The sequence below is a fragment of the Balaenoptera musculus genome, chromosome 17 (genome assembly GCF_009873245.2).
Source record: "Balaenoptera musculus isolate JJ_BM4_2016_0621 chromosome 17, mBalMus1.pri.v3, whole genome shotgun sequence".
NCBI classification, from domain to species: domain Eukaryota; kingdom Metazoa; phylum Chordata; class Mammalia; order Artiodactyla; family Balaenopteridae; genus Balaenoptera; species Balaenoptera musculus.
Window position 1 is genome coordinate 68113112 of NC_045801.1, and position 14614 is coordinate 68127725.

At 35.0% G+C, this 14614-nt stretch overlaps 1 protein-coding gene across 4 annotated transcripts in view; it reads right to left on the reverse strand.

The window, feature by feature from the left end:
* Nucleotides 1-14614, reverse strand: part of CSPP1 (centrosome and spindle pole associated protein 1) — a 121089-nt gene that overhangs the window by 66440 nt on the left and 40035 nt on the right. For all 4 annotated transcript variants that reach the window (XM_036830410.1, XM_036830414.1, XM_036830411.1 and 1 more), the window contains 5 exons: nucleotides 8815-8908; nucleotides 7720-7777; nucleotides 5480-5688; nucleotides 3189-3310; nucleotides 2752-2830 (listed from right to left, as the gene is read on the reverse strand). In XM_036830410.1, coding sequence (XP_036686305.1) covers nucleotides 2752-2830; nucleotides 3189-3310; nucleotides 5480-5688; nucleotides 7720-7777; nucleotides 8815-8908 — 562 coding nt within the window. The remainder of the gene's footprint in view (nucleotides 1-2751; nucleotides 2831-3188; nucleotides 3311-5479; nucleotides 5689-7719; nucleotides 7778-8814; nucleotides 8909-14614) is intronic.

A 14614-nucleotide genomic window follows, 5' to 3' on the forward strand; every position in this document is an offset into this window, starting at 1 on the left:
GCAGAAAACCCTAACAATTCCACACACACACACACACACACACACACACAAAACTGTTAGCAAAATGAATTCAGCAAAGTACCAGAATACAAAGTCAACACAAAAAAATCAGTTCAATGTCTATACACAAACAATAAACAATCTGAAAAGGAAATTACAAAAACAATTCTATTTATAATAGCATCAAAAAAACCCAGACTACTCAGGATTTAACTTAACCAAAGCGGTGAATGACTTGTACAGTGAAAATTACAAAACATTGCTGAAAGAAATTAAAGACATAAACAAATGGAAACACATCTCCTGTTCATGGAATGGAAAACTTAATACTGTTAAAATGTCAAAACTACCCAAAGTGATCTAGAGATTCAATGCAAGCCCTATTAAAATCCCAGTGACCTTTTTTGCAGAAATAGAAAAACGCTTCCCCATATTTATATGGAATCTCAAGGGACCTCAAATAGCTAAAACAATTTTGAAAAAGAACAAGCTAAAGGACTCCCACTTCTTGATTTCAAAACTTACTACAAAAAAAAAAAAAAAAAAAAAACTTACTACAGAGCTGCAGTAATCAAAACAGCATGGCACTGGCATATAGACAGACACATAGACCAACTGCATAGAACAGAAAACCCAGAAATAAATTCACACATATAAAGTCAAATGATTTTTGACAAGGGTGCCAAGACCATACAATGGGGAAAGGACAGTCTTTTCAACAAATGGTGGTGCTGGGAAAATGATATCCACATGCAAAGAATGAAGTTGGACCCTTATTTAACACTGTACACAAAAGGTAACTCAAAATCACAATCCTCAATGTAAAACCTGATAACTATAAAACTCTTAGAAGAAAACACAGGGCAAAAGCTTCACAACGTTGGATTTGGCAGTGATTTCTTAGATATGACACTAAACACAGGCAAGGCAACAAAAGAAAAAATAGACAAACTGCACTTCATGAAAATTTAAAATGTGTGTGCATCTATAGTACTGCTATAGTGTCAATGGCGTAAAAAGATAATACACAGAATGGAAGAAAATATTTGCAAATCATATATCTGATAAGGGATTAATATCCAGAGTATATAGAGAACTCTTAAAACATAACAACAAAAAAATAAAGTAACCAATTCAAAAATGAGAGGATTTAAAAGACATTCTCCAAAGATAGACAAATGGCCAAAAAGCAGATGAAAAGATGCTCAACATCAGTAATCATAGAGAAATGCAAATCAAGACCACAATGAGATCCACCTAACCTGCCTTAGGATGGCTACTAGCAAAAAAACAGAGACTACTAAGTGTTGGTGAGAATGTGGAGAAGCTGGAACCCTTGTGCACAGTTGGTGGGAATATAAAATGGTACAGCTGCTGTGGAAAACAGTATAGTGGTTCTTCAAAAAATTAAAAATAGAATTACCATATGATCCAGCAATTCCACTTCTGAGTATATACCTAAAAGAACTGAAAGCAGAGTCTCAAAGAGATAGTTGTATACCCATATTCACAGTTGCCCATTCACAATACCTAAAATGTGGAAGCAGCCCAAGTATTCATTGGTGGATGAATGGATAATCAAAATATGGTATATACATACAATCAAATATTATTCAGCCTTATAAAGGAAATTCTGGGAAGTAAGATCCTGCAAGCTGTGTGGGGAAAAAAAAAAAGGAAGGAAGGAAATTTTGACTTAGGTCACAACATGGATGAACCTCAAGAACATTATGGTAAGTTAAAAAAGCCAGACACAAAAGATAAATATTGTATGATTTCACTTTTATGAGGTACCTAAAGTAGTCAAAATCATAGAAACAGAGAGTAGAATATGGGTGCCAGGGGCATAGGGGAGAGGGAATAGTGAATAGGTATAGAGTTTCAGTTTTGCAAGATGAAAAGAGTTCTGGAAATTGATGGTGGTGATGGTTACACAACAATATGAATGTACTTAACATCACTGAATTATACACTAAAAATGCTTAAAAATGATAAATTTTATGTTATGTGTATGTTACCATTACAAAAAATTGAAAAAAAATTAAGATGGTAATATTAAACCAATCTACAGATTCTATATAATCTCCATCAAAATCTCAACTGCCTTTTGGCAGAAACTGAGCAGCTGATCCTAAAATTCACATTGAAATACAAAGGACCTGGTATAACCAAAACAATCTTGGAAAAGAAAAACAAATTTGAAGAACTCATACTTCTCGATTTCCAAACTTCCACAGAGCTACAATTATCAAGTGATACTAACATAAGGATAGACACATAGAACAATGGAATAGAATAGAGAATCCCAAAAAGAGACCCACACAAATATGCCCGTTTTTGACAAAGGTGCAAAAGCAATCCCCAGGAAAAATAATCGTGTCAACAAATGGTGCTGGGAGCCACTGGACACTCATAAAGCAGAAGAAAAAAAAAAAAAAAAAAAGACCTTCAATCGAAATCTAACACCTTATACAAAAGATAATTCAAAATGGATCATGAACTTAAATGTAAAACTATAACTATACACACATGACTCTTCTAATGAAAGAAAGTGAGGTTATTCTTAATTTTTTAAATGTGCTTTCTATGAAACACTGACTTAAAAGCAATGCTTTGAACATACTGGTTATGTAATAATTGGAAATTAAAATAACTTATATCTGTTCTGAAGAATAAAAGAACGCATTGAATAACACAGGTTCTATGGAAGACAAATTAATCTTGAAACAAATTATTATTTTAACTACTTACACAATAGGCTGTGCTGGCTGGTGGGTGACAGGAGCTGTAACATAAGCTGCAGGCTGTACTCCCATCATTCCTGAACCATCTTAAAAGAAAACCAACACATTTGTTTCAGAGTACCCACTTAATAACACTTTATCCCTAAAGGAAAAGTCACATACTGAAAATGTTTCCTAAGGAAAAAAATCCACATTTCCTTCTGAGTTAGGAGTTAGCAGAGACTAAGGCAAGAAAACAAAAATATTTCTTAAATCTAGATAAAAAGTAAATAACTATGAATTATAACTGAGTTTTAAAATACAGCATTTATTAAATCAATATATATATACTATTGGAATTAAGTAAAGCTGTGCTTTTTCTCATTTATATATTTTTGCTTGCACAAAAACCAATTTTCCTGATTGAACCACTGGAAAATAATGTTTACTCCACAGATAACTTACAGTAAGCAAGACTAGGATCCAACGTATTCCTGGCCCCATAAAAATAGTACGCATCATCGTAAGGAGTTCGATAGTTGGTAGCCAACGGTGGTAGTAGGGGAGGTGGAGGCAGAGCTGCAATGCTGTATCAAAAGACAATTGGGAAATTCTTCTCATATTCCACTGCAAATTTTTTTTAAATCAAGATATTATTTTCTTACAAAAATCTTACTGAAAATCTAATTGCTGCTTTAGGAAAAGCCACCATCTTGCTTCAATCTCTTATCAAAAATTATAACTCAAAAAGCAAAAAATATAAAATTTCAGAATTTAAGGTACAACACTTATTCAATCAATTAACATCTAATTCGCCACTATCTGCCAGTATTGACCAAACATGGTCTCTGTCCCTCAGGAATAATACAAAAATAAACAGCCATTACAGCAGAGTACAGTAAATGAAACAATACAAGTAGACACAGGATGCTACAGGAACATGGAGCAGGAACATTTAAATCACATAGGGAAGAGGAGGAAAGTATAAGGAAGGCTTTCTAGGAAAGGCAATGCTTCAGCAACACTACTAGAGTGAGTTAGTCACAGAGAAGAAAGATACAACATCAAGAAAAGGCAAAGAGGTACAAAATGAGATTATAAATGGTTCCATTTGACTGGGAGAAAGATGTATTTTTTTAACTCTAAAAACGTATTGCTCTTTCAAAGGAATTAAACTATAATGTGAAAAAGAAACTACTTAAATATCAACAGTAAATTTCTGAGTTAATTTTCAGCATTTCATAAAGTTAAAACTTCTAAAAACCTCTACATCAGCACTTCATTAATGATTAGGAAGTATCTCTGTATTTCCACCAAGGCAATATTTTCCATTAGTTAAAATGTAAAAGGCAAATTCCTTTAGATGAACAGAAAGAAAAAGGAGGCATCCTAGAGTGTTTTCACTTTTGAGTGTATATATTAGGTTCTCCCTTGTATACTTCAAAATAATTGTGAAGAGCTGAGAAGGCATTAAAGTTCTCTTCAGTCATGAATATTTTTCATATTTACTAATCATTCAACGTGTCTAACCTTACTATCCTCACTCCATAGATAAACAAAGCAGTTGAAAAATTACTATAAAAGGGAACTGTCAATATCATTAAATCTTAAATTTTTATAGAGATTAATACAAAATTTAATCCTCACAACATCCCTATAACTGTAGATTAAAAAACATATATATATACACACACATATATAAATATCTGTTACTATTCTACTTTTTACAAATGAGAAAACTGAAGTTCAATACAAGTGTGGTCTGCCCAAAATCCAGGCAGTGAAGCCAACCATTTTAATCCCTAAATCAATGCTAAAATCATCATACCATGCTTTGTAATTCCAATCCCACCTAGTCCCTTTGAGTCAGGAAGCCATTAGATGAAACAAACAAAACACCTGATAAATACAGTAAACATGGTCCTACAATTTGTTAGCAGTAAATAAAAGATAATACCAAGTCCTAAAGGAACGTACAGCCCAGAAAATATCAATGTTAAAAAGGAAAAGCACCTGATTAAATGCAATCCTACAATATCAATGTTAAAAAGGAAAAACACCTGATTAAATGCAATCCTACAATTAATACATTAATAGTACGCAAAAATAAGAGAAAATCCTACTAAGAGAAGAAAGTATTGACCAGAAAATATCAATGTTAACAGGATTTTCTTTATGTTTAGTCCAGTATAGCACAATGCTTTTTACCTACGGAAATCAAATCTTTACCCTAATACCTAAATACAGGTTTTATAATCTCAACACTTTATTTCAGGTATTTGAGTTGCATAGCCTGTAAGTAATCACAGAGAAAGAGTTGAAGGAAACAGAAACTAAAATAAAGTAATATATATAAAACAGTCACATTAGAAACTTTTTCTGCATTAACTGAAGAAAGTATTCAATGTTTGCCAAGTGGAAATTACAAAATTGAAAATGGCTAGGTTTTATATGTTAAACAGATATTCCAAAATACGACCTAAAACTAAATAATAAATATACTTAGTTATGCATTTTAAAAATACTGAAGCATCTTTAAACAGCAAAAGAATGTTATAAGGATTTCCCTTGTTTTTATAATAACAGAGAAAAGATCAACAATGAAAACAAATTTCAATAGAAATTATTTGACAAAAGGCTTTAACTGCACAAAAATCTCTGAAGGATAACATTACCTGCTTCAGCAAATCCTTCTGAATATACAATATAATGATACCTTACCTAATTCCCAAACACAAAACATTTTAAACAAGCACCTGGGAGGCACCATTTCACCAAGGGTGCTGCTGAGTCCATTGTGCAAATCTTCATTTTGAGATGGGATGGAGTAAACTGATGGGATGGGTGGGACAGATGGGGCAGACAAAGGAGGGAGAGGTGTCTGGAAAGCTACTCTGGGTCTTTCAGGTGGTGTCGTCTCTTCGAAGTGTCTTGGTGTCACACTAAACTGCTTTAGTCTATCAGGCTAAAATAAAGAAAAAAATCTGTTTGTTACATGTAATCATAAATTTAAAGGTGGAAGGGATCTCAAAAGACCCTCTATCCCAGACTGCCAGCAGGCACTTAAGTAAGACATAGAATAACAGAATTTTACAGCTATAAGAGATTTTGAAGATCCAATTCTTATTTTATAAAAGAGGTAATTGAGACTCCATGAAAGTACATAAATCACCTAAGGTCTCACCATTCATAAATAATCAAGCAAAGACTAGAGCCAGATATTAATTCTAAATATAAAACTCTATTATACTACAACACTATGCTGCTTTACTACCAATTGCCATCAAAGTATTCTAACATCAAAGTATTCTCTAGATCAGTGTGAGCACAGGTTTTCTGTAAAGAGCCAGCTAGTAAATATATCAGTCTTTGCAGGCCATGTGGTCTCTTCACAACTACTAAAGTAGACAAAAACAATATGTAAGCAAATGAACGAGGGTGTGCTGCAATAAAACTTTACAAAAATAGGCAGCAAGTGGATTTGGCCACAGGCTACAGTTTGCTTACCCTCGCTCCAGAACGTCATTTACATGTCCTTTTCTAAGATGTGCACATCAAAAGTAAACCCAAAAGTAATGGTCTAACTATTATATCTAATATTTTTATTTATTTATTCTCATAAAGCAACTTGACACTCCAAAGGTTGTTTCATTTAAATATAAATAAGAAGGTCCATCAAACACTAAGGTAACTAAATGCAAAGTTTAATATGTCACCATATTACATTAAAAAGTTCAAGATTTTAAAAGGAAGTTTTTGATTGTCAAAACTATTTCAAAGGTATTTATTGAGAGAGGAAAATATATTCAGTTTTGGAATTCATCCTTTTTTCCCAGCATGTTTAATTTCTCAGGAATGATTTCTCAGATTAATCTAAAAGTTTTACTCTATGAGCAGTCAAAAAGCACACTGGGAGTGATGCTGGTGCACTATTAAACTTTTTTAAATGAATAATCCACAGGATATATACTTAGCATAAGAAAAAGTAAGACAAAAGTTGCCTACAGCTGAGTAATTTTAAGTTGCTGTATTCTTTTTAAGAATGAACTTTTTAATGAAATTTTTAATGAAATTAAAGTTTCTTAATCATTAAAGATGAAACAAAAACTTGCCTTAGTACATAAATTCTACACATCCAACTAAAAAAAAAGTATCCTTTGAGAAGAGTAATAAATTATTACCTTCTCCTTACTCAACTGCAATGATGTGTGTAATTCATTCCAATTATGAAAATTGAAGAATTAAAGTAAAAATAAGGTTATTACCTCTAGATTTACATTAAGTAAAAACTACTAAAATGCTTAAAGCCTAGAATTAAAGATTTCAGTTCCTTTGGAAATTCCTCTAATATAAGAAAAATGGTCATGATACAATGAAGAAAATTATTAACATCCATTGTAAATTAAACTAAAACAGTGCATGGAATAGTGCATGTAAATAAAGTGGAGGGGCTTCCTTGGTGGCGCAGTGGTTGAGAATCTGCCTGCTAATGCAGGGGAGACGGGTTCGAGCCCTGGTCTGGGAAGATCCCACATGCCGCGGAGCAACTAGGCCCGTGAGCCACAATTACTGAGCCTGCGCGTCTGGAGCCTGTGCTCCGCAACAAGAGAGGCCGCGACAGTGAGAGGCCCGCGCACCGCGATGAAGAGTGGCCCCCGCTTGCCGCAACTGGAGAAAGCCCTCACACAGAAACGAAGACCCAACACAGCCAAAAATTAAAAAAATAAAAATAAAAAAATATATATATAAATAAAGTGGAAAGGATTAATTTACAAGAAACTTTAAAAACGCACACATGAAAAAGGAAAAATTATCTTAGAGAAGTAAACAAGTAAGAGTTAGGACTTAATGTTTTATGAGAACTGAATTTAGTTTATTACTGTTCAAACTGGTCTACTCATACATTTTCCCCATTATGTTCTATCTCCACCTGCCACCACATTTGAGGCTTATTTGACTGAAAGATTAAACATTAAAAGCCGGCAGGAACCCTTACCGATTTCTCAGGGTCTTGTGCTCCAGAAGCTGCAACCCTGAGGTCCAAATCTTTTTCTCTAAACAAAATTAAAGTTTTATATATTAAAAAGTTATAATAAACACTATCATTACTGAAACAACCTTACACACAAAGTCCATGCAATAACATCTCCAAAAACAAATAATTCCTTTAACTGACAATAAAGCCTTAAATAATTCTGAAAACTAAATTTTCCAATTTGGTGCAAAGTAAACTAACATTCACATGTAAACTGCCTTGGAATAAATATCTCTAAACCAGTGCCTGGGATACTTCAAAGTCTAAGGAATTCACACAGAATAAAGTAGAGAAGTAAAACAAAATCTTTACTTAGTGAAACAAATAAAAAACTTTTTTTAAGGTTCATGTATATTTTCAGTTCACAAAAAGGAGGGTAAAAAAATTAAAAATTAATACGATACTCTCCAATAAGAGTTTTTAAGAAAATGATGTTAAAGATGGCTAATATCAGACAGTAGATATTGGCTTCCTCTAAGATAGAGAGAAAAAAAAAACAAAACTAAAAGATGACAGGTCTCAAATTCTCTTAGAACCAAGATATCTATCCCTAATTTTAAACTGAAATTAATATTTCACAGGTATTTCTACATGAAAGATTACAAACTCTGAGACTTGTATACAATATAAATATCTGTAGATCTATCATGATTATTTTTATACAGCACATATATGTGTGCTTACCATTTCATTGTTAAAAGACAAAATACTTTTATATTTGCTACTATATATGGGATAATACAGTGGGCATGTAGATAACATTAAATGCTACCCTAAAATTGAAGAAACTAATGAAAGTATGTACAAGGCCTGTTACAGGATGAACACATAGTCTCCTTTGTTACCTATGATAAAGAAAATGAACACCCTCATGGTATCTGTTTTATTACCCTGGCTGATTTACAATGTGGAGACTGAAATAGAATGATTTACAAATACTGAATCGTATTAGGAAAAATATCCCCTTATTTTACCATGTAATAGTCACCACTATGTCATTTTAAACAAACGCATTTAAATTCAAAACATCTTTTTAAAATGCAAACCTTTCATTACCGTCTCTTGTTCTTCTGTTGTTCAGCCATTTGTTCCAACAGTTCTTGTCTATATTTCTCTTTCCTTCTCTGAATAAGTTCTCGATCTTCACCTCCTAGAAAGTGGTAAGAAAAAAATGCAGTCTTAACTCTTAAGCAACACATGTAACTGGAAAGTCAATTTTTTTATCTCCATTTTTAATTATATCAAAGAGTATAATTACTACATATGCAGCAAATATAGAAGGTAAATCATATGTATCATTACCTATTCAACTAGTTTCATAATTTATGAATAACTACTATGTGTCAAACCCAAGACACATTAATCCTTCCCAAACTTCTACGTTAGTCAAAAACCTTCTTAAATAAGAGAATATTCTAACTCCTATCCCCACTTTCCAAAAATCAGGATAATATCTCCACTAACATCTCCCACAAGCCCCTTAACTTTAACAAGTGTGTTCAAAATGAACATCTCAAAAGCAATTGCTCTTCTTTGTTTTCTGTTACTGACCACATAATCGAGCCTCAAAACCCCACTGTAACTTTGATGGCTTATGCTTTCTTATTTACTTCATGTGAGGACCCTCTTCTCTATTCTCGTGGCCTTCAGCCTTGGATAGGAGCTCTCTATATTTTACCTGAATTGCAGCAATAACCTTTTAACTAGTCTCCGGAACTCCTCCCCGCCTCCCTACTCCAATACAACCAGCACACGTATGTAAGACTAACTATCTTAAAATACAACACTAATCATGATGACACATTGCTCAAAAAACTTCAATAGTTACCTCAATTCTACAGAAAAAAATATATAAACCTCTCGTTCTGGTATCACTTACATGAAAATCCAGTCATGCAAGCATCTTGGATCCACAAAAAATTATTATTATTGCATGTTAATCACACAGAATAACCTCTTAATCTAGATATGCAAAATCTGGAACATTACACAAATCACAGGGATATCAAAAATGCAACCAAACCAGAAATTTCTCTACTACCTTAATTGTTAGTCTCCCAACCATCAGTTGGACACACAGCATCTGAGTTTGTCCATTAAGGACAGATGTTAGCAACAGTGAAGCTCCCAAAGGGTAACATAAATTACACTAAGGTTAATAATAATGTTTTACAATCAAAGTAGATATATCCATTCTGCTTCTGATCATGATGGAGTTAACAAACAGAAAACTTAGCCTCCCTCCATTAAAAAAATAATAATAAAATTAGGCAAAATATATGAAATAACTGTTTTTCAGACACTGGACACTGGACAACAGGTAGCACACAACTGTAATACCTGAGAGAAGTTAAATAAATGAGGTGAGCCCTTCAGGCACCCGTTTCTGCCTGCATGCAATCTCCACGGGTACAGGGAGGGAAAAATCCAAACAAAGCTGGGAAATTATGTTAAATTGAGCAGATAAAGATCAAAATTCAGGAAAGCTAAAATGACTAGAAGTTTAGGGCAAAGATTCAAAAAGAAGCGTAAAAAGGGCTTTAGAAATCTGTAAAGGCGTTCCTTCAGACTTTACTGTGTACTAGTCTGTGTATGCAGAGTGAAATTCCATTAGGCTGGGCAAAAAATTACGGAGGACACATAAACTGAATTCTCAGACCTCCTCAAACAAAGTGGAGAGAAATTTAAGCTCCAGCCAGCTAGACTGGAGTTCTCGGTGATCCTCTAAGGGTATTCAGGGAAGAGTCCAAGAAAGGTCACTCTGTAGCAGGAAGGCTGAACAATCTTCCTAGAGCGAAGGCTACTCTAGAAGTCCCAGCTAAGTTTAAATTTAAAATAAGGCCTCTGAAAGACTAGTCCTTAAGTAACAGAAAAACATGACTGTGGTAGGCAAAATTCTAAGACAGATCCTATGTTCCCTGCCTTCTGGCACTGACTCCCTGTATAAAACTTCCCCGAGTGTGGGCAGGACCTATGACTTGCATCTAGCCAATGAATATGGCAAAGGTGAAAGGAATCTGCAGATGTATGTAATTAAGGCCCAAATCAATTTTGAATTAATCGAAAGGGAGATTATCTTGGGTGGGTCTGATATAATCAGATAAAAGCCCTCACTGAGTTTAGAGATTCTCCTTGCTGGCATGATAGAATCAGCAGCCTTGGTGAGGAAGCCCATGTGGCAAGAAACAGCAGATGGCCTCCAGGAACTGAGGGCAGTCTCCAGCAGATCCAGTAAGAAATCAGGGCCCTTAGTTATACAGCCACAAGGAAATGAATTTAGTAAAAACTATGAATGGGCTTCTTCCCTCATAAGCCTCCAGGTGAAAAACAGCCTGGCTGACACCCTGATGGTAGCCTTACGAGATCCTGAGCAAAGGACCCAACAAAATTCATGACCCACAGAAATTCAGATGATGGGTGACGTTTTGAGTCACTAAATTTGTGCTAATCTGTGATGCAGCAATAGAAACCCAAAACAGTGATTAGAAAAGTTAATCAATTGAAAGAAAAATCACATAAAACAACAGAGATGACGTAACAACAAAGATGTTAAAACAGCTATCATAACTATGCCCAAATATTTAAATGAAAATAGTAATATAATGAGGAGGAAATGGAAACTATTATAAAGAACTAAATGGGGAGTCCTACTTCTGCTTAGAAACTAGAAAGCCACAAGAGAACATTGCTCATACCCCACGATGGAAAAAAGCTCAATCATGTACAAAATCAAAACTTTAAAAAAGCCCATCAGAGAGCTGAGGTTACAAGCAACCAGGTAAACTGAATTCCAAAGGGTATAAAAACCAATCCATAGAAAGATGGGACAACCCAAGTGTTTTACCTTTACCAGAGTACAGAGAAATAGGCAGCTGCCTTAGAAGTAGATAAAAAGAAAATAACTGAAACGCTAATGAATTCTTTAAGGCTTTCTGTGGATTGGAATAACAATGCAGAAGGGGAATCTGCACTCACTTGCTGCCCCTACCAGATGCTTATGAGACCGAAGATGGGGCAACGCAAGACACCTAAAAGACACCATTCTGAGGCAAAACAAACAAACAAACCAACAGAAAACCAACGCCCACATTCCAGACTCTTCTCTCATATAAAGTAATCTATTGGTTGAAGGGCAGAAAACCTTGGACCCAGCATTCTGCACTCATACAAAGCAAAGGTCTGCTACTGTTAGGGGAAGAGCAGGAAATTCTCACATATAAGATCCTCCACAGGGCTTCCCTGGTGGCGCAGTGGTTAAGAATCTGCCTGCCAAAGCAAGGGACACAGGTTCGAGCCCTGGCCCGGGAAGATCCCACATGCTGCAGAGCAACTAAGCCCGTGCGCCACAACTACTGAGCCTGCGCTCTAGAGCCCGCGAGCCACAACTACTGAAGCCCACGTGCCACAACTACTGAAGCCTGAGTGCCTAGAGCCCATGCTCCGCAACAAGAGAAGCCACTGCAATGAGAAACCAGCACACCACAACAAAGAGTAGCCCCCGCTCGCTGCAACTAGAGAAAGCCTGCGTGCAGCAACAAAGACCCAACACAGCCAAAAAATAAATAAATAAATTCATTAAAAAAAAGAAGATCCTCCACAGGCATAAAGGAGAGTTTGGCTACCACTCTGAGGAGAGGCAGGAACACCTCACCTACTCATTTCTGAGAACCAAATGCACAGGGCCAGCTTTGCTACAGCAATCTACTGCTGAGGAAGGAAAAGTGTGGAAAGAGAGACACCCTCTTCTGTCAGGGGCTGGCAGGTCTTGCTAAAAACTGAGGAAGGTGCAGGAACACTGAGAAAATCTCTCCAGGCCCCACACTAAGAACAAGGTAGTCAGAGAATTTAACACTTCTCTCTAAACAACTGGTAGAAGAACAGTTAAAAGTCATTAAAGATGTACAAGACGTGAACATCACTATCAACCAATCGGCTTAACTGACATTTATAAACCACTACACTCAACAACCACACAATGCGCACTCTTTCAAGCACACATTAAACATTCACCAAGAAAGACTATATTCTGAGTCACTTTTTAAAGTTTTATTTAAAAAATTCAAATTTGGGGCTTCCCTGGTGGTGCAGTGGTTGAGAATCTGCCTGCCAATGCAGGGGACACGGGTTCGAGCCCTGGTCTGGGAAGATCCCACATGCCACAGAGCAACTGGGCCCGTGAGCCACAACTACTGAGCCTGCGCGTCTGGAGCCTGTGCTCCGCAACCAGAGAGGCCGTGACAGTGAGAGGCCCGCGCACCGCGATGAAGAGTGGCCCCCGCTTGCCGCAACTAGAGAAAGCCCTCGCACAGAAACGAAGACCCAACACAACCAAAAAAATAATAATAATAATAATTAATAAAGTAAAATAAATAAATAAAATTTATAAAAAAAAAAAAAAAAAATTCAAATTTGGAATAATTGAAATTTACAAATTATTTTCTCAGACCATAAGGGAATTAAACAAGCAGTCAATGACAAAAAGCAGGAAAATCCCCAAGTATTTGGAAATTTTAAAACATACTTCTAAATGACCCATGATTCTGTTAGAAACCCCATAGTATATTACTTTGGCTCTCAGCAGTCAACTGTCTTAATTCTTTAAATAAAGCAAAAGGCTCCAAACAAGGTCCTTGGGGCAAAATTATAGGAAGACAAATTTCAGCTCAATTGAAATGAGAATACTGCAACAATCAGAGCCAAGTGAAGTGGAATGTGCTGTCTCTGGAGAGAGTAAGCTCCCTAAGGGGACACACAAATTTGGGCTGGGGGAAAAAGATACAACCGCGAGATAAATCACTGAATTAAAAGAGTGTAATAGCCTATTCCAAACATGACTCTATCATCAAACATTAATCTATAACTCCTGATTGCATTAATGATAAATTCATGCCATTCATCTTTAAAATTTCAGGGTAGAGTAATCCATTTATTGATAAAATTATTTGTCAGTAGGTTCTCAACACAGAAAGCCATTTCTCCAATTTTTACCATGTTTAACAAAATACATCATAAGAAGCAAGCCCTTACTCTGATTTACTGATAGGCTAAATTGGTCAATTCTCACTTAAAGACATTACACTAGAATAAAACTCTAGGTGTTACGCCATTTTTCTCATAATAGCCATTGCAAGGAAACAAAAGTCTGAGAATATCATGCAATTATACTTCTCTAAGCCAAAATTTAAATTACTGACTGCTTTTAGGTTGAATGAATCTAAACTATTATCCAATTTCTTCATATACTTCAGTGAAACAAAATTTCAGGCAATTTTTTCTAATAGTTTTACACAAAGAAGAGACCACTTTTCTACTTAAAGTTACACACAGGAAGTATGCTCTCTTCACACTGTTTCTGAAATTAAATGTGACAAGTTAATATAGCAAATCAACATGCTTATCTTAGGCGATGACCTTCATTTCTGACAAAATAAATAGAAAATCTGGATTATAATCATTATTTGAACAAAACACTTTCTCAGAAACTACATGGAAAGAACATGGGAAAGGATGTTTATCAAAGGATAAAAAGGTTTAGTTCAGGGGAACTGAACTAAAATGTAAGGCAGTTTTGTGCTAGCTAAAGAAGAAAAAGAATGAAGAAAGAAATTATCACATATAAAATAGAATATAAGAAATAGACAGCCAACACTACGACAAAGTGAAATATGAATTTAAAAGATTTTACTGAAATTAATATTTATTTATCATCAGTAGAAAGTTCATCACTAAATAAAAGTTATTTAGCTTTAAAATTATACACAGAGCTATATAATACACTAAATAATTATAATAGCTATATAATATGCTAAATGTTTAGCATAGTGCCTATCATAAAGTAAGCACTAGAGAAATGTTT